Here is a 25680-nt window from a genome sequence, read left to right as displayed (position 1 = left end):
CTGGAGTTTGAGGGTAAGTCTTCCTCCTGGATCTGAGCTTCCATTCTCTTTGCATTTGAGGCTCTCCAGGCTCTATTCAGGATCTATTTTAAGGCTTCATCCTTTTCTAGTTAAGGCCTTGTTTGTCTGCAAGTACTGGTGGCACTTCAGCCTGACTCTTTGAATCAGGCTATTTCTTCGAACTGTGCTAGCCTTTGGTCTAATTCCTTTTGGACCTGGACTGTTCTCATACTTTGAATTGGTTAGCCTTCAGTCCAACTTTTGGACTGTTCACTGGAACTGTGCCATCCAGCCTTCGGCCTGACTCCCTTGGGAGCAGACTGTCCCTTAGAACTGTGTTGATCAAACTTCGGTCCAATTCTGTTGAGAACTGAACTGTTCTTTGGAATTACATTGTTGCTTGGAACTGCACTGATTCAACCTTTGGTCCATCTTAATGGAATTGGACTGTTCTATTGGGACTGGCTGGTATTAAGCCTGCAGGCTGTTTGAGCTGTTCAGGCTGTTTGAGTTGCAAGCTGTCTGAGCTGTTTAGGGTGTTTAAGAATTATTCTTTTGCTCTAGAAAAAAAGCTCTGAGAAATGGGATCTCAGTTAACTAAATATTTTGAGGATGCTCCTCACCCCATTACAGGGACCCCAGCTGATTTTATGTTTAAAAACCGTAGTCATTCTTCATGCACATTTTTAACTAAATGGAATGATTTAACCAAAATTAATTTAGAATATCAATGTCCATTATGGAGAACTTCTGAACTCCCAAACTTACTTTTCTTAAAACTGAATTGGACAACCATAGCTCTGTAATTTCCAAAGCTGAATGGAACACCTATTTCGTTTGGTATTTTGAGACTTCCAAACGTTATTAGGAGTCTAAAATTGCCTCTTTGCAAAATAAAATTTTAAGATTAACTGAGGCAAACAAACGAGTAAAGAAAGAAAAAATGACTTCTGAAGCCTGATGTCCTTCTCCTCCAGCGTCATCTTGTTCTTCTTCCCTGGCTTCTTTGTCTCAGGCCCACCTCTGATGCCGTCTTCCTCCTTCCCTTCTACACAGTCTACACCTCTTCTATATCCTCAGTTACCCCATACTAACTCTTTCACTGAACTTCCCCTTTCCCCTGAACCTCTCGCACTCCCTCTTCCTCTGAATCTATCAGAACCTGTCCCTTTAAAATTAAGCCTTCTGAGGATGCAAAGGGTAAACCCTTTATTTCTTATATTCCCTAGTTAAAGCTGAAGTGCGAGGCATAGTCAAAGATTTTCCCAAAGAAACTGAAGATCTTCACAGATTTGATGAGGAATTTAATACAGTATCAACCTGGTTTCTCTGGCTTATATCAGCTAGTTCATATGCTCGTCGGTGAAGGCCAGGCCCAGCATCGGATGAAAACGGCTAATTGGGAAAACCCTGAAAGGTCTCTGGAATTACAACCAGGAGACCAACCCACTGACCTGCTGTACGATCAGGATCAGGCAATCACTACACAACTTCATCAGGCAATTCCTAGGGCTTTCTCGAAGCCTGTTGATTGGAAGAAAATTCCGTCTTGTGCACAAAAACCTGATCAACCTGTTCATGACTATTACAATCAACTTCAGATAGTTTTTAAAGAAAATTCTGGTCTTTCTTCAGATGTTGATTCCACCTGGGTAGCTTTTAACTCTGTTTATTAATCAGCTAAACGAGGACCTTTCCCTTCTTGTAAAAAGGAGCAGGGTAGAATGGGAGACTGTGTGCACTCCACCTTTAGTTAATCTGGTGAACCAACTCTCTCACACTCTAGATGAGTCACCTAAAAGAAAGACCGCTAAAATTCTTAATCTTCAACTCCAGCAAATGAAGGCCCCTAAATGAAACCAAAACCCCCCTAGTTTCTGCTATTGTTGCAAAAAAACAGGACATTGGAAAAGAGATTGTTACAAATTTAAGCACTTCAAGCTCCTGCAGCCCTCTAACCAGCCTTTCCAATGTCCTCCAAAGTCCCAGTGATGGGGCTCTGAGGAACTACAGGGGTTCTCCCCAATCTTCCCTCTTAATCGGCTTGGAGAAACATTTCTCAGGATTGGAGATGAATCTCTTTTTGTCCTGACAGTGGAGCCACACTCTCAGTGCTTAACTCCACTACTGTAAAGCAGCCTCTGCGTCGGGGTACTAAAATAGTTCAAATAGTGGGGATCTCTAATAAACCTCAATGGGCTCCTGTCTCTGATCCTAGTCCCTTTTCTTAGGCCCTTTAAGAGACACACACCATTTTATCCTTAGTTCCTCCACTCCTATTCATTTATTAGGCTGAGACTTCTTGGAAAAATATCATGCTGGAATTTCTTCCTCCCAAAAGGGAAAAATAATTCTAGAATTTGACAATAGTCATCAAAACAGCCAACCAGGTGAATTAAATGACACTTTGACATTTTTTATTTTCTCCGTCTCTGATGGTACTAGAGCCGATTCTGGAAACAGTGACCATTTATCCCTAGTAAATCAGCTACCACCATTCTTATGGGCAAAATCTTCAACTGACATTGGTAAAATTTATAGCACACCTCCCATCAAGATTCAAATAGATCCCTCAAAACCTCTCTCCAGAATTAATCAATACCTTATAAGTAAAGAAGCCCTTCAAGGTATAAAGCCCACAGCAGAGGACTGCAAGGCTCAAGGCCTCATTATCCCTTCACTAGTCCCTGTAATACTCCTATTTTACCTGTGAGAAAACCCAAGGGCCAATGGTGGAGGTTTGTCCAGGAACTCTGAGCAATAAACAACATTGTTATCCCTTGACACCCTGTTGCTCCTAACCCTCATATGCTACTAACATCCATTCCCACTGAGAGCATATTCTTTATGGTAATTGATTTATGTAGCGCATTCTTCAGCATTCCAGTTGATGAAGCTAGCCAGTACCTTTTTGCCTTCACTTTGGAGGGAAAACAATTCACCTGGACAGTAATGCCTCAGAGATTTACTGAGAGTCCTTCTTATTTCTCACAAATCCTGAAGGCTGATCTGGATGTTATCAAGTTCCCCAAGGGTTCTACTTTGTTGCAATATATGGACCATTTGCTTCTTTGCTCTCCTTCCCAAGCCTCCTCGCAAGACAGCATCCACTTGCTAAAGCTTTTACTCTTAAAGGGACATAAAATCACCAAGGAGAAATGTGCCCAAACCCAGGTTTGATATTCAGGGCATCTTTTATCAGAATAAGAGCTACACCTAGATCCAGATAGGCTTCATGGTGTCCTAAGTTTCCCAAAACCAAAAACTAAGCACCAACTGTGAGGTTTTCTCAGGCTAGTTGGTTATTGCCAAAATTGGATTCCAAATTTCTCTCATTGCCAAACCTCTGTATGTTTTATTAATGAACAACCCGGACCCAATTTTATGGGAAGAATAGGATAACACAGCCTTTAAAGCCTTAAAGGAGAGTTTGATGAACTCACCTGCCCTTGGACATCCCAATAATCAGATTCCCTTTTTCCTTTTCCTATGAAATGGAAAAGAATGCCCTTGGGGTACTCACCATCACGGGCCACCAGCAACATATAGGGTATTATATCCAGCAACTGGACCCTTTGGCATGGGGATAGCTTCCTTGCCTTATAGCCATTACTGCCACTGCCCTTTTGGTTAAGGCTACTTAGAAAATCATTGTTGGATCCCTTTTAACCATTTTTGTACCTCATGCTGTGTAAACCCTCCTGAATTCTCATCAAACTCAACATTTTTCAGTCAGCAGCCTCACCTCCTATGAAATCCTTTTGTTAACTCTCCCTCACATAACTCTTTTATGTTGTCATAACCTTAACCCTGCTACTCTTCTCCCCTCCATTACTGATGAAGTCCCTCCCCACAGCTAAATGCTGATGGATCACCTCCTGACTCCTCATGACGATCTGCAGGAAACTCCTTTGGGTAATGATGACTTCTCATGGTTTGCTGATGGTTCTTATTTAAAGGGTGACAATGGCAAATACTATGCTGGATGTGCTATTGCTACTCATTTTGATATCATTGAGGCAGCACCTTTACCAATGGCTACATCAGCCCAACAGGCTGAATTATATGCCCTTAAGTGGGCTTGTATTTTAGCCAAGGGCAAAACTACCAACATTTATACTGACAGTAGATATGCTTTTGGAGTAGCCCATGATTTGGGGATGTTGTGGAAGCAATGTGGCTTCCTTACTTCCAGCAGAAATAAAATTAAAAATGGCCCCTATGTTCAGGAATTATCAGATGCTACCCTTTTACCTGCTGATTTAGCTATTATTAAGACACCAGGGCATTCTAAACTTGACTCTCTGGAAGCCAAAGGAAATCACCTTGCTAATATTTTCACAAGGAATGCAGCCTTTAAAGAACCAACAATAGCCAAGCATCTGTCATGGTCCAAAGGCATATTTCCCCAAATGATAACTTAGAAAAACTGGCTACAAAAGCCCGACAATTGGCCTCAGAAAAAGAAAAACAAGATCGAAAATTCAACAATTGCTGGTTTGATAAAAAGAGAAAGCTCTAGTTCCGACCAAATTAACAACCTAGTCCTACTGAAGACTCTAAAATTCCCACTCCTAACCACCGTGCATGCATTAAATCATTGGTCTACTGACAAAATGGTAACATTCATGAATCAATATTAGTGGGGAAATATTAACAAGGCTGCAAAATTGCCTACCTCACTTGTCCCACGTGTCCAAAATACAACCCAGGGAAGTCTATTTGTACTGCTCTGGGACATTTTAAACTGCCTAATGGACCATTTGAGGTTTGGCAAATGGATTTCATACAACTTTCCCTGTCTCATGGATATAAATATGTTTTAGTCATAGTTTGCATATTTTCTCACTGGACTGAAGCCTTCCCTTGCAGACAGGCTACTGCCTCTTCTGTGGCTAAAGTCCTTTTGGAAACGATTATCCCTACCTGGGGAACTCTACTCAAGTTTCATAGTGATCGAGGAACCCATTTTACTGGTCAGGTACTTCAACAAGTCTGCACTGTTTGGCTGGTTTTACAACACTTTCACTGCGCTTACCACCCCCAATCCTCTGGTTTAGTGGAACGAACTAACAGCATTATTAAAACTCAACTGGCAAAATTTATAGACCTTCCAAATACCTTGGCCGAAAGAATTGCCATTGGTCCTTTTAAATCTCAGACCCACCCCCTTTAGAACTCATAAACTCTCACCCTTTGAGATAGTCACAGGACATCAATGCATTTGGCTCCTGCTTCTTTTGACCCACAGCTGATAAAAGGAGATATACTCCAATATTGCAAAAGCCTAATTGCTTCTATTAAAAATAACCATGTTTTAGTAGAGGAATCTTTTCACAGTGTGCTCCTGAGATGAGGACCTTAGGCATCACACCTTGCAACCTGGAGATTTTGTCTATTGGAAAAGATGCCTCCAGAAGGACTCTCTTCATCTTTGTTGGAAAGGCCCCTATCAGGTACTGCTCACTAACCCTTGTAGCACAAAACTCCAGGGAATAGACTCTTGGATTTATGTGACACACCTAAAGAAAGCACCAAACCTTAACTAGATCTGCACATGCTCTGGTGACCTGAAAGTAAAGATTTCTCGAAGTGAAGCCAATGATGAAGTAAAGATTTCTCGAAGTGAAGCCAATGATGTCTGATGAGACAGCTTTCCCATGATGTCCAATCCAAGCCTGTTGGAAGTTTGCCAAACCTTGTTGATGACATAATGCTTCAGATGATCTCCAATGCTTATGATCTTGATAGCATATAGACCTTAGGGGGAAGAAAACGCCTGAGAGTTCTCTCTTCTACCCCTACTCGTTACTCAAATGTGGCCTCAATAGGTTCCCAATCCACACATTTTCCTTCCAACATGTGACACAACACCGAGGAAAAGTCCTTCCAGGCATCGAGAGGCAAAAAGCTGCTGAAACCAGAAAAACCTGACTCTTGATCAGTGATGCTGTTAGCGAGAGATCCTGACCAAAAGTGGAAAATTTGGAAATATAAACCTCATTAACTTGGAGCCAGGAGGCCAAGGGGGCGCTCTCACGCCCTTACTGTGACAGCAGAGCCCAACGGAGAGAAGAAAGACTTCCTCTTCTTGACCCGGCAAGAAGCTCAGCCAATGAGAGACTGTCACAACTCAGCCAATGAACGGCCGCTACACCTGAGCTCTTTGTTTACAAGAGCCCTCCCAACGTTCTCCTCTCTGGCTGGCAGGGACTTGAAAAAGGCTCACCGTGGTTGCAGACTCTGAATTGCAATTCTTTGCTGATCGCGAATAAGCCCATTTTTGCTAGAGAAATAATTGGCTATCTATTTGTTTAAGGTCAACAGACAGATCTCAGTGCGACTGGTTGCTGAGGAAAACCACAGCTTTGTTTCCCAGGGGAAGTGCTGACGTTCTCCAGGCCTCCACCGCCCGCTCAGCGCAGTGCCGGAGGCTGCGCAACTCCGGAGGCGGGCTTCTCAGCCGCCAACCTCAGGCGCTCGCCGGGCGGAGGGCGCGCCCCCGCCACGCTCGCCCCTCCTGCCTGACCCCCCCCATGCACGCTCTCCCCGCCGGGGGCGCGCGCGCGCTCCCCACTCCCTGAGCCCCACAACGCGCGCCGCCTGCCGAGGTGCAGCCCGCCCTTTCCCGCCGCGCTTCCTCGTGCCGCTAGTGCCCGCTGGCCGGGGGAGGCGCTGCTGCCGCCGGGGGAGCGCCGCCTCCTAGTCCTCCAACTCCTCCCGCCTCATCCCACTTCTCCTCACTACAGTTCCCACTCCCTGGGCGGGGGAGAGCGCGTCCGGTTTGCTGGAACCGTGCGGAAATGGCAACTTGCGCGGTGGAGGTGTTCGGGCTCCCGGAGGACGAGGTGCGGGGGCAGCGGGGCTGCGGGGCGGGCTTCCCATCGAACTGCCCATCAGGCCGACCGGAGGAGGCGGCAGCGGCCAGGGGGTCTGCTGTCAGCCCCCTCCTCCCTCTGCGCGAGCCCCGGGGGCCCGCAAGGCGCCGTGCGGACCGTGGGGGCGGCCCGGCGCGCGCGTGGTGGGGGTGGAGGGCTTGCTTTTAGGGAGCCGCATTTTTGTCGCAAGTCTAGACTCCACACCCCACTCCTCCCTGGAGCCGCCGCCTTCCTTGTCAGTTTCCGTCAGGAAGCATTGAGGAGGGGGGCTAGGCTGCGAGCGGATTGAGTGCGCGGGGATGGGGACCCCGCCAGCCCCTTCCTGCCACCCCCGCCAAGTGTGCGTGAGCTCCCGGGGGCTGGGGCGAGTTTCCCGGGAGCTTAGCATCCCGACTGTTGATTAGCCTGCTCTCGCGGAGGCCCACCGGACTTAACTTTATGTACTTGGACCTGAAGACTTCCAGTGAATTGTCATTAGCGGTTTGGGTTTTTTCCTTCTTTATCTGAAATCGTTTTTAACCGCTAACTGGAGACGGGTATGGGAAAGCAGGTAGGTCAATTTTCCTTAGCAACAAGTGTCAAATGTGGAAAGTTCACGATATGTTTCACTGGTCTTCATTGATATTAAAAAAATAAAAGCCGAAAAAGTATAAATAGTTTAAAGAACTTCCCACAGCTGTTCACTTTGAAAATTCGGTTCTGTGATTTGAGACGGCAAAGCTAACTCTTCTCAGCTAAATAGCTTATGCTGGTTATGCCTGACAGTTATTCAAAAGAAGGCTATTTGGAAAGAATTCTGTTTTAAATGAGATGTGGCTTCCCTGTGTTCTTGGTGATTGTCTCAAAGATGGGAGTGGGTGGGAGATGAAAAGGCTATGTAGTCTAATAGTGACTAGTTCAGTTTGGGGGAAAAAATAAAATTTAAGCATTCTTGTTGATTGACTAAGCTGTTACATGTACCTGTTATCAAGATTGGACCCAATTAACCGTAAAATCCTTCAGCCTACTTTAGATTGATTGCCTAGGTATCTTGTAAGTGTTGTAATAGTGCCTTCTCTTAGTAACTTGGTATCTTCAACATCTTTTACAAAACGTCTCTTACATTTCTCTTGAAAGTTCTTTGTTTATAAACAGGCAATTTCTTGATGCAAACAAGTTATCAGAGTATTTTGAGAATGATTTATGTGATGCAATTAGAATCTAATTTCTTAGTTATTGTTACCGGAAGAGAAGCAAAGTGGTGGCAGACAAATGGTGGCAGCTTGGTGATCCTTCAGAAACAACAGTCAGTATGCTATGGCTACAGATAATATCTCAGCTAATGTGCCATTACTGTTCTGTAGAAGAGATGAGAGGAAAATAGAGCAGTGTTGAACCTATGATAGCTTTCTTCTTATCAGTCAGATCTCCCTACTTGCTGCAATAAGCTGTCCAATGCGGATAACCTCAGGCTGGCGTCCAGTCCAGTCAGGCTGGCCTTGGACTTGCTTTCCTTGTTGTTGTGGTGGTGGTTGTTACTCAGAGGTAGGTACTGCTGTTCCAGATTGCTCATTTGACTCCCTTCCAGCAGAGCCAATTGATCATAGAGTATTGCCGAGTTATTCACTGTCTGTTCTCTCCCTCTTGGTACAGGATCTGTGTTTTCAGTGATCTGCTTCTCACATCATCCCTCTGCCCAGCTGAAATAGAACGAATTGTGGCAGTTAGTGGCTGGTCAGTAAGCCACTGGGGCTAAAGGCCAGAAACTCCAGCGTTTCCAAGGAGGTTTTCCTGAACTTGCTGTAGGTTTTGTACCTCTGGGAAGTTTCATGGTGTGAGGCCCACTCTGGTATTCGCATGATGGAGGTCTGGTTGTCAGACCCGTGACTCAAATGCCGTCCAGCTCCCTCGCTCAACATTGAGGAAGAGAGGGAGATAGGAAGATAAGAGTCGTGATGATGAAGTGCTGTCTTCCACTGTAATTTGGGTTATTCATTCAACAGACATTTATTAACTGTCTGTTCTGTATCATGCAGTGTGCTAGGCACCAGGGATACAGAGAGAAAAAATAGTCTCTGCCTGTTTTGTCAGGAGCTCACAGTCTGGTGGGAGAGACGAAAATCGCTTGTTTTCTGGTGCAGGTTGCCATCTCAACACTGTCATTTGCCATTTATTTTCTGGTCCATCACAAAAGTGAAAAAAGGCTTAGAAAAGCCTTCCCCCACTTTTTTAAGAAGAAAAACATTGCAGCTATGTCATTTTCTAAAACTCACAGACTAGTCAGGGAATAGGCAGCCCTCTGCTGTTGATTAAAAGTAAGGTAGCTTTTCTATTACAGCAAAAAGAGATGATTCTTATTTTAAATTTGAAACTGAAACATGGAGAAAAATGAATAGACATGGGAGAGAAGACAGTGAGGGATTATAATTTAACAAGTATGTATTGACTAGCCGCTGAGTCACACTGCATGAGCGTATTAGTTTCGAAGTATGCTGGAGTTTCGATCATAATACTCCCTCTACTTTTCAGTGAGTTTAGCTTCAGTAAGAGGTGGTCCTTGCTCCATGTGCAGTATTTTCCACTAAAGCATATCAAACTAAAGAAGTAGCGTAATATAATTTATACCAAGTTTGCTCTGTCTCTTGGGATTAACAGTAGAGGGTGACTCCCACTAATCCTTGGTGAGAAGCAGTGGAGTAGACATGGGGACTAGAATTCAGCATTCCTTCCACCCTCATTTCAGTAGACTTCCCTGTTGTGGAAAGCTAAACACTGTCTTTCCCAGATCTGCTTGCACTTAGCATTCTGGAAATAGGTTGTGAAGTAGGTTTCTCAATTAGGTGTAGTTGAGATTTGGAAGGTGGAAATGAAGTGGAGCATAACTTCTTGTTTCTTTGACTTTTTCTGACAAGCATAGTCATGTAGACGTTGAGTTTTTCTGCACAAAGTGTTCCAGTATCTGGTAACTTGTTTTGTGGGTATTGACAGGAAGTTGCAGAAGTAGTGGTGGTGGCAGCTTCCACTACTAGATTGGGTATGTTCAGATCTGGTGGTGGCTCCTGATCACCTACCTTTCTGACAAGGGTGGAGGTAGCTTCCTGAGTGGGCCAGTGCTGAGGTGTTTTTGGGTCCTCGGGAGGCCCAGCCTACAGCCTGCCCCTCCAGCTCTTCCAGCGATTTTGGAAGCACCTAATTCCCTGTATTAATTTTTTTCTTCTTAAAACATCTAGAGTGATTTCCATTTCCCACAACTGAAACGCTGAAAAGAAGGAAGGAAATAAAGAGGAAAGAGTTGAGAGTCTCCACTGGCAGTTTGGGAGTTTGCACGTAGAGAAGAATGGATGCCTCTGATGATGAGCCGCACCAATGCATAAGCGACAGGGTAACTGAGAAGTGCATATTCTGACACTTCTAGACCCACTAATGCCGAGCAGAAGCAGACCCTGCCTGCCTTGGCATCCTACTGAGCCTGGGAGCAAAGTTCCCAAACCTTTGTTCACTGCGCACAGAGAGGGAGAAGCACAGTTTAAGCAGCAGCTGCGTTAGTGTCTCTCCCGGTCTTGCATGTATTGTTTTTGCCATTACTGCTTTTTTTGCAACTCTTTTATTCCAGCATCATTTTAAAGTATTTTTCCTGGATTTTCATGGGACCAAGGAAGTGGCTAAATATAGTTTATTTTTTAATAACTTGCTTTTAATTAATTTAAACCAACAGAAAAGTTGGAAGTACGGTATGGAGAACTCCAAATCCTCCTCAAGCAGATTCTCCAACTGTTGACATTTCACCACAGTTGCTCCATAACCCTTTTTTGCCAATTTCATTAGTGTTTTTCTGAACCCTTTGAAAGCGAGCTGCAGACACAATGCCCCATCGCCTCCAAATACTCTAGTGTATTCTTTCCTAAAACAAGAACACTTTCCTACGTAAGAGCCAACCAGCCTTCAAGCCAGGAACTTAACATTTATACAACACTACCATGTAATCCACAGATCTCATTCAGTCTTTGAAAAATGTTCTAATAATTTGTCTTTTTCCTTGTGGTCCAAGAGCCCATCTGAGAGCATATGTTGCATGTAGTGGTCATGTCTTTGCAGTCTCTTCTAATCTGTAATAGGTCCTCAGTCTTTCTTGTGCTTGACTGTTTTAAGGAGTTACAGGCTGTACAACCTGCAGGATGTTCCTCAACCTGGTTCTGTTTACTGTTTCCTCATGACCATGTCAAAGTCATGCTTTTTTGACAGGAATCACAGAGATGATAATCTTGATCACTTGGTTATTTTGGTGTCTGCCAAGTTTCTTGTTTGTAATGTCACCATTTTCCCCTTTATAATTGAGTTAGTACCTTGTGGGGACATATTCAGAGATTATGCCAGTATCCTATCCCTCATTCCTCAGATCTCCATCCACTAGTTTTAGCATCCGTTGATAACTTCCACCTGAATCAAACACCACTATTTTTTATTTCCGTCTTTTTTAGTTGGCATTCTATGTAAGAAGAGCTTTCCCTTTCTCTTCCATTTGTTTATTATCAGCATGGGCTTGTAGAATCCCACTTTATTCAATGGGTTGTAGTTAATTTGTTAGTGCCACCCAGTCCATTCTGACTCCTAACGACCCTGTGTACAGCAGAACAGAACCCTGCCTGGTCTTTTTTGCAATACTCCACCGTTCTTCATAGGGTTTTCATGGCCAATTTTTTTGAAAGTGAGTGGCCAGGTCCTTCTCCCTAGTCTGTCTAGTCTGGAAGCTCTGCTGAAACCCGTCCACATGGATGACCAGCATGGATGACCCTGCTGGTATTTGAAATACTGGTGGCATAGCTTTCAGCATCACAGCAACACGCAGCCGCCACAGTATGACAACTGACAGACACTGATGTGGTTCCCTGATGGTAAAGGAACCCGAGTTGTAGTGGTGAGAGCACCGAATCTTAAGTACTAGACCACTAGGAATGGCTTGTAATGAATTACTATCATTAAATATTTTGTTGCTCAAATTATCTCAGGTTGGCCCATGGAAGGCCTTTCAAGGAGGTTCCTAGGTCCTTTTGACAAGTCCTCATCATTCTTTGAACACTTCATTACTTTCTGGCTGACGATGTTCTAGTCTCCTCTTGTATTTTTCCTGGCCTAGCGCTGTCTGGAGTCAGCCATTTCTCCTAGGAACACTGGTTTCATTTAGTAGAAAATGGTTTTTAGAAACCAAAATCTGGGTGCTCACTGAGCTCGTTGCTGCTGGATGTCATTGCTCTTCAGCCATCTCAGCAAACAGTTAAGAAATGTGTGTGTGTGTGTACTGCACAAATATACATATGTAAGTACACATAAATCTGTAGCCATTTCTATACTAATCTGTATACATATATTTAAAAATCATTAATTCATACCAATTTCTCCAATTCAAATATAATACCTCAGGGTTATTTCTACCTGTAAGTACCTTCTCTAACAGGGAAAATTCTGATTTTCATTACCCTCATTATATTTACTTATTTGCTCAATCCATTTACTTATGTTTTTGGTATAACTAATTTCCCAACCTTGCAGGTATCTCCTCTGCCTGCGTCTTCTACACCCCACTTTCAGCCCCCTGCATCCTTGGGTGCCAGTGAGAGTACTGCTATTGCATCTCTGTGCAACACTCTCCTCTCCTCTGTGTCCCATGCCAGTGGGCACACTACTGAAGCATCTCTGTATGGCACCTCGCTCTTCCTCTCATTGTCCCATGCTGGTGAACATGCTGACCATGCACCTCCATGAAACCCCCTTCCCCCCAAACTCTGCCTAAGGTAGGCCTGCCATTAACTCTTCTGCACCAGGAAGAGAAGAGAAGGGACTGTAATTTTTTTGTTTTATGGTTAACTGTTAGCAATTGATATATTTATGTAGGAAAAGAATCTTAGAGGCACCTCATAAATAAACCATTTAAGCTGAGCAGGGATATAGAAAATGGAATTTGACTAGGTTGGAATTCTGGACCTGTCACTTACTTGGTCATCTGGCATAGGTATTTGACATCTCTCAGAGCAGGATATTTAAATCAGCTGATTCTCCCATCCCCTAGCTATATCTGGTGTTACGAATATTCTGCAGCACCTGGGGACATGTAAGATTGCTGATTTGAATTGCTAAACCCACTATTCTACTGAATTCTGTGGCAATTGATGTTTCTGACCTCTCCCTTCTTGAAGCTTTTATTTAGTCTGGCTCCCTTGCCAGTCCTATCAGTTTTAAGAGGATAAATGAATGGAGAGGGTAGGAGAAGTCTGGAGATAAATGCAGAAAGACACATCACAAACAAATGAAAAAAGGTTTTGATAAGACTTTTCTGAAAGTCTTGAGGAATAACTGTATCTGTAGCCCAACATTATAACCTCATGGCCTGACCCAAATGTCTGGCTTCCACCAATGTGAGACATGTTGGGGCAATGAAGAGAGAAGTGTGAACATTCATGTCAGTGCATAAAGATGCTTACATGAAAACATTCTCCCTCAGGGTAAAAGAGTCAACCTAAATATAATCATAGCTGCTTTTAATTGAACACCTACTGTATACCAGGCATGAGGCTGTGTGTTCTCATACTTTAGCCGTAACCATCACAATGGTCTTGCAAAAGTAGATAGTGTTATCCCATATCCTTTCAGGTAGGGAATCTGAGATGGTGATTTGCTCAAGGACTCACTCCTAGTAGGCAGTGGATCTGGGACTGAAACCTAGAACTCTTACATACCAAAGACTTGGTCTTCCCACTGTCCTACTGCAATTAACTGCCCAAATAAAAGAATTTAACAGAAGAGATTCTTTCTCAGAAAGATGATGAATGTGCAAAATTAACTTAAAACTGTTCTTATGTTCTTACTTCCGTATCTTGTCTTTTTTTGTTATAGCTTTTAGATACACCTCTGAAGTAATTGAATTCTGTATTTGCTTAACAGATATTTGTTGCACATTTACTGTGTGTAAGGCATTTGGGTCAGGCCATGAGATTATAATGATGGATGACAGACTTTACTGAATTTATAGTCTAGAGGGAGAGAGGGATGTTAAATATATAATCACACATCAATGTTTTATAAATGTTATTAAGGAAAAGGAGTGTAAGGTGAAAGTATATAACAGAAAAAATAGTTAATCTTGTATGGTATGGAGGAGGGGAGAGAGTATGAGGAAATGCTGAGGAGGTTACCTTTGAACTGAAACTGAGGGTGAATAGGAGTTAGCCAGGTGAAGAGGGGGGCAAAAAGCCTTCCAGGTAAATAAAACTGTGTGTGCAAAAGATGAGATGGAGAGAAACATAAAGAAGGCTAGAGTGGGGGAGCCAGAGGAACGATGTCAGGAGATGAGTCTGGAGAGGAGAGCAGAGCCTGGTCTGGCAGGGCCTGAAGGCCATTCATTAAGAATTTTGAATTGGATCCCAAGCAGAATGGAATCTTACAAAACATGTGTGCGGGCATATTCACACACACACACCCCACCATCATCATTAACATTGTTTTTTTAATAATGTTTGTTCTTCATGTGTTTAACATTTTCTTTGCTTATTATTTCTTCATTTCTTCTCACGTCTCTGGCTTTCCATCTGAGATCACTTTTTTCTGCCTGAAGTATATCCTCTAGAATTTCTTTTGGTGAATGTTTGCTGGTAATGAACTTTCTCAGTTCTTGTTTTTGTCTGAAAATGTCTTTATTTTGCTTTCTTTCTTTCTTCAGGGGGAGGGGAAAGGAGTAAAATTTACAAATAGTGAAATGCACAGCTCTTAAATGTACTATTTGATGTACAACATCAACATGATGTTGATTTTCAACAACATGTATGAAACAACCTAGTTCAACAACCAACAACCCAATTAAGATATAGAATATTCCATCACTCCGGAATGTCCCCTTGGGCCCTCTTCCAGTCAGCTCCCCCCCTTCACTCTCCATAGGCAACCTTTTATCACCATGAGTTAGTTTTGCCTGTCCTATAACTTCATATAAATGGAATCATACAGTATGTACTCTTTTGTATCTGGCTTCTTTTGTTCAGTGTAATGTTTTTGGAAGTCGCTCATGTGGTGGTTTGTGTAAGCGGCTCATTCTTTTTATTGCTGAGTACTATTCCATTGTATGAATATGCCAGATGTTTATCCATTCTCCTTTTGATGGATGCTTTGTTTCCAGCTTTTGGCTATTATGAATAAACCTACTGTGAACGTTCATCTACAAATCTTGTGCAAATATATTTTCCACAAATATAGGTTACCAGCTGATGTGTATCCTTCCAGAGCTATTTTATGTATAAATAAGTAGATATGGTGCTATCACATTTGAAAGTGGTGTTAAAGATGTAAAGTAATGATGAGCTGTTCTTTTTTGGAAATTACGTAGTACTGATTGAATAAATAAGGTTATAGTTTCCTAAGTGAGGAATACTCCTGCAACTGCATTAATGACAGCACTTCCTTTTCTTACCCTCATGCTCTTTACCTGTGGTTCTCAACTTTAGTGCCCGTCAGAATCACCTGGAGAGTTTGTTAAAACACAGGCTACTGGCCCCACAACAGAGTGATTCAGTAGGTGTGGGGCCTGAAAATTTGTGTTTCTAATAAAGTCCCATGTCATGCTCATACTACTGGTCCGGGGAATACACTTTGAGAACCACTGCTCTCTCCTAAACCTAAGGATTCTGAGTATTTTAGTTTATTGTGATTATTACTGCCAAAAAACTCTGAAGAGTTTTGACCGTTCATGGAAAATATGTAGCTATCATATACTCCACCTTTACCAGGACAGTCCTGACTTCATGTGTTTTCCAGTAAGGGTGATCTAGCATTTATATTTTTATAAAATGTTTCAAGTAAATTTACACACCAGAGGAAGAAAACTGCTGTCAACCCATAGGTTCCAATTTTCAGTTTGGAAAATATGGTCACCATAAATTATATAGAATCTTGCCAAAAAAAAAAAGTTAAAAAATATACATCTGTCCCTCCCCCTTAGCAATTTTTTTGTTAAATAAATGTTCAGTGTTTATGTTATTGCACTATGTAAATATAGTATATTCACATCTGAACCATTGTACCATGTTTATTGTTATTTATTGAGTATTTTTTTGTTTAGTTTTTTATACACCTATCAAAAATTAAATTGCAGACTACCTGAGAGAGCTTTGACAGAGCTTTAAAACCACTCAATGTAGTAAAAAACAAATATATGTATATATATCTGGATATAATGAATGCTGTCCATTCCCTTTTCTTCATCCTTGTTGGGGACAGCCTCTTGCTATGTTGCCTTCCATCTGAACTGCTTGCACTTTACACCTGTTACATAGCCATCATCTGCAGGCTTACCTTTGCCATCATGGTGAGAATTCTCTTAATCTCTTTCTGTATTGGATCCCCTGTTTCCTTGATCTCTCTTGCCTTACTCTGTTTTTTTTTGTTGTTGTTTTTTGGGTTTTTTTGTGAGGAGGACTAGCCCTGAGCTAACATCCGATGCTAATCCTCCCCTTTTTTCTTGAGGAAGATTGGCCCTGGGCTAACATCCGTGCCCATCTTCCTCTACTCTGTATGGGACGCCGCTACAGCATGGCTTGACAAGCGGTGCGTCAGTGCGCGCCCGGGATCCCAACCTGCGAACCCCGGGCCGCCGTAGCGGAGCGCACACTTAACCGCTGCGCCACTGGGCCGGCCCCTCTCTTGTCTTACTCTTTCCTAATTCATTCCCTCATTTGCTGACATACATCCTCTGTATGAGCGGGCAGGTAGTGTTAACTGGAGTATTTTGCAAAAGGGTTATCTGAACCTACCATTTCTTTGTGGGACTCTCACATATCACCACCCCTTCCTCCCACCCGCCGCTTGGGTCACTCAGTTTCCTCAGAGAAATCTTCCAATCTTCTCGTTGGTGTGTGTGGGTCTGGCAGCCAGCGTTCTAGGCTCACTGTTTGTGCAAACTTTTCCTTGCTTTTGTAAGGTGCCTTATTCCTACTTTCAGCTACGTCAGAAAGCTTCGTGGTTAATCAAGAATTTGTCAGTCCCTGCTATGTGCCAAGTATTCTGCTGGGTTGTGTAGAGAATACAGAGATAACGAAAAGATAAGTTTCTTGGACTTCAAAATGTCACAATTTAATAGTGGAGAAAGACAGAGTTTATTGCCTCAGATACAGGTCCGTATATGATAGGTGCTTTGTAAATGAGCCTCTTAACAGTGAGAAGGGAAGATTCGACTATGAAGGCTTTTAGAAAGATGGCATTTGGACCTTGAAGAAAGGACAGAACTTTTTATTTTTAAGAAAAAATATAATTTAAAATTTATAAAAATTTTAAGATGAAAAACAAAAACCATCATCTCATTATTTTAATAGCTATTTTCATTGTTACATATTTCCTTCTAATCTTTATCCATCTGCAAACATGTTTTTACAGAGTTATCATAGAATAGATATCATTCTGCATCCTGATTTTTCCAGTTAACCTTCTAATTATTTTCTGATAATAAATAATATTAATAATTACATTTTAAATGGCTTCAAAGGAATCTGCTCAGATGATATAGGACTTGAACGATGAAGGGGTAGAGGAGGGGAAAGAATATCCCAGGTAGAGGGAACCCGGCCTGTATAAAAACTCAGAGATAAGTAAACCCGGGGTGTATCTTTTAAAAAGTAGACTGATGTGTGAGGGGGGCAAGAGAGGGGTTGGAGAAGGATGAAGAAAGTAACAAAAATTCTCGCAAAACCTTGTGCGAGATGGAAAGACCTAAAGCTCTGCGTTTCCTATTCCTGGTTTTTAGGGGGTTGACAGAAGATTAAGGAGCAGTTAGTAGCTATTTTCATGAATTGTGGAGAAAATCTCAGCCCTGGAAAGCTGCTTTTAATTACTGAAGCTGCCTGCATAGATAACACATTACCATATTTTTGCTCCCTGTCTTTGAGAAAAGCCACCTATTTGCCTACAACTTGCAGCTTTTCCGTTTCGCTTTCAAAAATCAATAAAGCTCTCTTCTGAGCGGAAGGAAAAATTGAAGCTTTAGTGAAGAGCTGTGATCTGTTTGAGGATAACGTCCCCGTTTTGATTAAGGAAGAGATGTTTAATTTTTGTTTCTTTTTTACTCGTTTGTGCACTATCCAGATTTCTGTTAATACTAATTTTAGTATCATGATTCTGAAATTATTGAAGAGTTTGGTCTCTAGTTGCAGCATGTATGCTCTTCTCCTTCATTTTCAAAGATAGTGTGAGATATTATGATCTCTGCGTATGGATGTGATGGAAAAAAGACCAGTTTTGACAATTTCCTAGCATAAATTTATAAAATGAAGTTACATGGGGCCGGCCCCCTGGCGTAGTGGTTAAGTGCGTGGGCTCCGCTGCTGGTGGCCCAGGTTCGGATCCGGGGCGCGCACTGATGCACCACTTGTCAGGCCATGCTGTGGCGGCGTCCCATATAAAGTGGAGGAAGATGTGCACAGATGTTAGCCCAGGGCCAGTCTTCCTCGCCAAAAAGGAGGAAAATTGCCATGGATGTTAGCTCAGGGCTGATCTTCCTCACACACACACAAAAAAAGTTACATGAATGCAAATATGAAAATAAATGTCATTTCTTATTTAATTTTATGAAAGAATCTTAAATCAATAAAGCTTCACATCAATTTTTTTAATTATTTATTTTTTTGGTGAGGAAGATCAGCTCTGAGCTAACATCCATTGCCAATCCTCCTCTTTTTGCTGAGGAAGATTGGCCCTGGGCTAACATCTGTGCCCATCTTCCTCTACTTTATATTTGGGATGCCTGCCACAGCATGGCTTGATAAATGGAGTGCAGGTCCATGCCCAGGATCCAAACCTGCAGTGAATCCTGGGCTGCCGAAGTGGAGCGCTCGAACCCAACCACTGTGCCACCAGGCTGGCCCCAAGCTTCGCATCAATTAACCACAGCATCTGAAATAACTAGTTCTGATTTTTGTGGTGGGAAATGCAAGGAGAAAGTTTAAAAGTTAAATGTATCTGTGACTGTAATTTATCATTCCCTGGAATTGTTTTTAATTAATTCTTGTTACATTTTCTCCAGGAGACTTCTGGGGGATAGTTTCAGTAGAGGTTCCACAACTATGGATTAACTTTTTTAGAGGGGTATGATAATCTCTTTCCTTGATTAAGTTTATATATAAATTATAAACACTTGTCTGTGCTTAGAAAAGATAAGATTATCAAATAACATTATTTGCTGATGGCACTTTTGATTATACTTTACCATTTCAAAAAGTTTGTATTTATTAATTCAGTTACCACAGGAAAGATTTCTAATTTTCAGAATTCAGTCTTGGAGATTAGTACCTATCTAATAAAGTATAGCCATTTCCTAGTCAACTGGTATAGTGAGAATTTGGCTGTTAGGGCCAATGAAATTAACCTGTTTATTCAGTGACTTTCCAGGAGAAAAGGGTAATCTGTACGTCTCTTCAGATTTTTGGGAATCCATCTCCACAGAAAATTGAAATTTCAGTTTACATGTTTTCCTCTCTGGTTTTCAATTCTATCTTTATTTCTGATACCTGAGGATTTCTCCTCTTTCTTGCAAGACCAGGTACGTATTTAGTTTTATTTGGGGGTGGAAAGTTATATTTTAGCTAGCATCTCTAGTCAAGGATTTCTGTGTTATCCGAGTTCATCATCTGAGTTGTGGAGCTAATAGAATATTTCAGTTATTATATTTATTCAGTGAAACTTCCAGAAATGAGGATGGTCATAAGTATTTAGAAATGGAAGAAGGTTGAAATAAATACTCTATCATATGTATATTTTCTCCCACCCAGACCTCTCCTCAGAAGGGAATATGACCTACTACTTGCAGATGGAATAATTTTAGAATGGAATCAGTTAGGTTGCTATCTGTTGGGCAGCATTTATTTTATATTTGTTGATCTTGTAAATGCTTCTGTGAATACTGAATGCTGTGAATTCTTGTGTACTTGTGTACACGAGTTGAGAGTTTATCTAGGTGATATATCTCAAATTGGAAGTCCTGGGTTATTGATTTAGAATTTTAGTAGATATTGCCAAATATCTTCAGAAAGATTCTTCAGTTTACACTCCCACCAGCAGTGTATTCGAGTTCTCTGTGATTGCTGGCGAGATTGAGGATCTTTTCATGTGTTTATTGGCCATTCTCTGTGATTTCTCTATGTATTAGGTTATTTATATTTCACTTATTGGTTTTTAAGAGTTCTTTATATATTCTGGATAATCATAATTTTTCTGTGGTACGTACTTTACATACTTCCTGCCTGTCTGTCCCCTTCTCTTTTCATTTTGCTCATGGCATCTTTTCTCATATGAAAGATATATAATTTTAATGTCAAATCTAACAACTTTTCCCATCAGGGTTTGTATTTTTTTTGAATCCTTTTCTACCCCAATGTCATAGAAATATTCTAAAATATGTTATAAAATTTTTTAAGTTTTCTTTTTCACTTTTAGACCTTAGTGTATCTGGAATTTGTTTTTTTTGTGTGTGTGTGTGTGTGAGGAGACCAGCCCTGTGCTAACATCTGCCAGTCCTCCTCTTTTTCTGCTGAGGAAGACTGGCCCTGGGCTAACATCCGTGCCCATCTTCCTCCACTTTATATGGGACACTGCCACAGCATGGCTTGCCAAGCAGTGCGTCGGTGCGCGCCCGGGATCCGAACCAGCGAACCCCGGGCCGCTGCAGCAGAGCTCGCGCACTTAACTGCTTGCACCACCGGGCTGGCCCCCGGAATTTGTTTTTATATATAGTATAAGATAGTGATCAATGTTATTGTTTACTTCTTTACTCATTTTTGCTCTTCCCTATGAATTTTAGAATCGTTCGTTAGGCTCTATGAAAAATTTAGAGGAGAGGAGTTGGAATTATATTAAATTTATAGGTTACTTTGGAGAATCAGACAATAATATTAAATATTTCCATCCATGAACACAGTGAATTTCTTCAGGTGTTCCTTATTTTCTTCAATAACTTTTAAATTTTATCCATAAAGATTTTTGACATTTGTTATAAATTTTGTTTCTCTAACAGTTTTGCTTACTTGTGAATTTTTTAAAAATGCATTCTGTTTTATAATATTTTCTTACCCCTCTTTTTATTTTGAGCACTTTCAAATCTACAGGACAGTAAGAAGAGTAGTATAAAAAACACATAGTTACTCATCAGCTAGATCCACCGATTGGTAACATTTTGCTTATTCCCTTTATTTCCATACACACACACAGACACTCACGTTTAACTTTTTATTTGCTGAGCCATTTAAGAGTAAGTTGCAGACTTTATCATACTTTATTCCTAAATACTTAGATTTGTATCTCTTAAAACTAAGATGTTCTTAGATAAAACCTCGTAATACTATTATGATACCCAAGAAATTTATATTTTATGTATTACAGTGTCAATACATTATACTTTTATTTAACATATAGTCTATTGAATGGAATTTTTAAAATAACTACCTTTCTGAATAGTTATTACAAATGATTATGAACTCTTGATTTTGTGTTATGTACATAGCAACAATGATAAATTTATATTAGTTCCAATAATTTGGCTTTAGATTTTCTTGGAAGTAATGATAAATTCCTACTCAGTGTAATAATTTGACTCTGGTTTTTTTGGCTTTTCTTTATAGATAATCAAGTTACTATAAGTAACAATATAGTTTTCATTTTCTTTTATATAGTTTTTAATCAGATTATTTTCTGAAAAAGATTCTTCCAATTTTAATATCCTGATTATTTGATGTATACATATAAAGATACATAAGTTATAAAATACATGAAAGTAAAATATAAATTTTTGTATTTTAGGAAAATTCCCGAATTGTGAGAGTGAAAGTTATAGCTGGAATAGGCCTTGCCAAGAAGGATATCTTGGGATCTAGGTAAGTATATCAAGTTGGGTTGTAATTTTAAAACTTTGCACTTGGTAATTAATTTTTTCTAAACTTTGGTTAGATGAAAAATTGAATAATATTATTAGTAAACTGTTGTGTGAGGTGAAATAATATTTCCAATTGGTGGTTTACTAAGTTCTTTGATATCTGAATTACTCAATATGTGAAATTCAGCAAAGGTACAACTCAGAGTGGCAGTTATAAGATACATTATTGAGTTCTGCTTCTGGGAGTTGGTAAAATTCTAACAGACTAATCCTTGAGCAGATAACAACCATAAACTCTGAACGTAATACAACAAGCAGCAACTTGAAGGAAGCAGAGAGTGAACAGAGCAGGCAGAGTCTACTGGGGAGTCCATATTTGGAGGTGGGGAGTTGCACTGAGTGAGTTTCCTATTTTATGAATTAGCCTGAAGCCATGTGGAGTCAGAACATGGAGAAATTCTAGTATTCATGGCTTGGGAATCCATGAAGAAGATTTCTTAATCTGAAGAAAACATGGCAATGGAAGGGACTCTGGAAGGGAGAGAACTGGATGGAAGATTCCCAAACTACGTCTACTGACATCTCTTGCTGACCCTGACTCACACATATGATAGCAGAGTCAGAGCAACTCAGCTAAAGCCAAAAGAGCTGAACAGAGATCAAAGTTGCTGCCCAAGAAGTAGGGTTTGTGATTCTTGTCCTAATAAGATAGTCAATTGCATGATAAAATAAAACAAACACTCATCAGAGAAAAATTGCAGAATCCAGAGTTTCCACAACTTAACGTTTATAATTTCCAGGATATAACCTAAAATTATATGATCTATAAAGAACCAGGAAAATGGAACACATTCTCAGTAGAGAAAAGAAAATATGTTCCTAGTAAATCAAAAGATTGGAAATCTCAGGAATGAAATAGAAACCATAAAAAATGAAAATTCTAGAACTGAAAAATACAATATTTGAAATTAAAATTCTTGGATAGAATTAACAGTAGAATGAAAATGAAGAGGAAAAATTAATTGAACTTAAAGATAGAGCGATAGAAATTGTTTTCCAATTGGAAGAGGAGAGAGACAAAGATTGAAAAATTTTGAAAAGGAACAGGGCCTTCGGGGACTTGTTCGATAATATCAGTCTAACATACATGTAATTGGAGTCCTAATAATAGAGGAGAGAGAAAGAATGAGGCAAAACATTTTTTGAAGAAATAATAGCCAGATTTTTTCCAAATTTGGTGAAAGACACAAATTTATAGTATCAAAATACACCAAGCAGGATAAAAACTAAGAACGTACTAAGGCACATAGTAGTCAGACTGTTGAAAGCCAAGTAGAAAGAAAAATCCTGACAGAACAAAGAGAAGAAAATGACATATTACATACAAGGGAACTACAATTAAGGACTGACTTCTCACCAGAAACTATGGAGGCCAGAAGAAAATGGAACGATAGAATAAATAACTGTCAACCCAGAATGCTATATTCAGTGAAAAAAATCCTTTGAGATCCTGATAAAATAACGACATTTTCAGATAAAAGAAAACTATGAGACTTTGTCATTGGCCGACCTGCACTGTAGGAAAAGCTAAAGGAAGTTCTTCTAGCTAAAGAGGATAGATACCACGTGGAAACTCAGGTCCTCAGAAAGGAATAAAGAGCATCAGAAATGGTGACTATCTGGGAACATACAAAAGGCTGCTGTTTTCATCATAACTTTTTAAATATATGCCTGTTGAAATCACAACTTATAACATTGTCTTGTAGGATTCATATTATATGCAGATGGAACACGTATCACAACTATAGCATAAAGGACTGGGATGGGTGTGGGTTACTCTATTTAATAGAGTGGAACAATATTAAATGTAAGTGGAATAAAAAATTAAAGGTCTAATGCTTAGATAAACCACTAAAAAATAATGTAAAGAATTGTCTAAAAAAATAGAAATTTTAAAATTCTTGAAAAAATAAAATAATTAAACAAAAGGCCAGGAAAGGAAGAACGGGTGATCAAAAAAAGAAAGGGGAGAGGGAAGAATAGAAAACAATTAATAAATTGGTAGGCCTAAATCCAATCATATCAATAATTAGATTAAACATTAATGGACTAATGTGAATATGAGGCAGAGGTTATTAGAATGGACTGAAAAACAAGATCCAACTACATGCTGTCATAAGAGATGCACTTAAAGTATAGAGACACAGCTAAGTTGAAAGAAAATGGACGCAAAGAAATATGGTATGCAAAGCGTAAGCATAAAAAGACTGAAGTGGTTATATTAATATCTGATAAAATAGATTTCAACACAAGAAGTATTTCCAGATATTTCATAACAATAAAAGAATAAATTCATTAGCAAGATAATAACAATCATGAATTTATATGTGCCTGCTAATAGAACTTGAAAATATATGAAGCAAAACTTGACAGAATTAAAGAGAGAAATTAAAAAATTCCACAGTCATAGTTGGAGTTGTTAACACTTCTCTCTCAACAATTGAGAAAACAGCTAGGTAAAAAAATCAACAAAAACATAAAGCTGAACAATATTATGAACTTTGACGTAAAGAACACTATTCCTAACAACTGCCAAATGTGCACTTATTTTCAAGTGCACATGGTACATTCACCAGTGTAGCCCATACATCTGTTGCAGCACAACTATAATTACCACAAACTTAACAGCTTAAAAGAACACACGTTTATTATCTCATGGTTTCTGTGGGTCAGAAGTCCCTGCATGGTTTAATGGGGCCATCTGCTTCAGGTCTTGAAAAGCTGCAGTCAGGTATTGGCCAGGGCTGTCGTCTCATCTGAGGCTTATTTGGGGAAGGATCCGCTTCCAAGCTTATGTCCTTGTTGGCAGCATTCAGTTCCTTGCAGGCTGCCGGACTGAGTGCTTCAGTTTCTTGCTGACTGTCAGCCAGAGACCACCCCAAGCTTGCCACTTGGCCTACTTCATGTGGCAGCTCACAAGCTAGCAGCTTGCTTCTTCAAAGCTAGCAAAGGAGGGAGAGTCTCCTGGCAAGATGAGTTATAATCTTTTGTAGTGTAACAACATATATTTTGTCACTTTTGCCATAATATATTTGTTGGAACACATAGTCCTTTCCACATTTAAGAGGAGGGGAACACAAAGGGCATGAACATTAGGAGCTGGGGATAAGAGGAGCTATCTTTTGGTCTGTCCACCATAATATACTGGGCCATAAAACAATAAATCAAACAACTGCCAAATATATGTTCTTTTCAAGTGCACGTGGTATATTCACCAACATAGACCATGTGTAGGGCCACAGGACAAGTCTCAAGAATTGTGAAAAGATTGAAATTATGTAGAGGATGTTCTCTAATTACAGTGGAATTAAGTTAGAAACCAGTAACATTAAGATATGTAGAAAAACCTCAAATATTTGGAAATAAAACAATACAGTTCTAAATAATCTATAGGTCAAAAAAGAAATCAGAAGAGAAATTAGAAAACATTTTGAACTGAATGAAAATTAAAATACAGCAATATCAAAATTTGTGAGATGCATCTAAAGTAATATTTAGAGGAAAATTTATAGTTTTAAAATACTTAACTAGAAAAGGAGCAAGATCTAAATGAATGATTTGGGTTTTAATCTTAAGAAATTAGAAAGAGAGGGCTGGCTTGGTGGCGTATTGGTTAGGTTCGTGTGCTCAGCGTCGGTGGCCCAGGGTTCACGGGTTCGGATCCCGGGCACTGACCTACACACTGCTCATCAAGCCATGCTGTGGCAACATCCCACATACAAAATAGAGGAAGATTGGCACAGATGTTAGCTCAGTGACAATATTCCTCACCAAAAAAAAAAAAAAAAGAAAGGAATTAGAAGAGCAAATTAATTCTAAAGAAGGAAAAGGAAGAAAATAATAAAGGGCAGAAATGAATGAAATAGA

The 25680-nt window shown here is 40.3% G+C and overlaps 1 protein-coding gene across 4 annotated transcripts in view; it reads left to right on the top strand.

Annotated features, from left to right (window-relative positions):
- Positions 1–6219: 6219 nt before the first annotated feature.
- Positions 6220–25680, top strand: part of NEDD4 (NEDD4 E3 ubiquitin protein ligase) — a 114319-nt gene continuing 94858 nt past the window's right edge. For 2 of the 4 annotated variants that reach the window (XM_058541642.1, XM_058541640.1), the window contains exons 1-2: positions 6220–6848; positions 21681–21754. In XM_058541642.1, coding sequence (XP_058397625.1) covers positions 6804–6848; positions 21681–21754 — 119 coding nt within the window. In that variant the 5' untranslated portion in view covers positions 6220–6803. Of the gene's footprint in view, positions 6849–7217; positions 7429–18895; positions 18975–21680; positions 21755–25680 lie in introns of those variants that run through there. The other 2 variants (XM_058541641.1, XM_058541643.1) reach the window with 2 other exon arrangements.

This window comes from Diceros bicornis, chromosome 5 (assembly GCF_020826845.1).
Source record: "Diceros bicornis minor isolate mBicDic1 chromosome 5, mDicBic1.mat.cur, whole genome shotgun sequence".
NCBI classification, from domain to species: Eukaryota; Metazoa; Chordata; class Mammalia; order Perissodactyla; family Rhinocerotidae; genus Diceros; species Diceros bicornis.
This window is presented reverse-complemented; position numbering and strand designations above follow the sequence as displayed.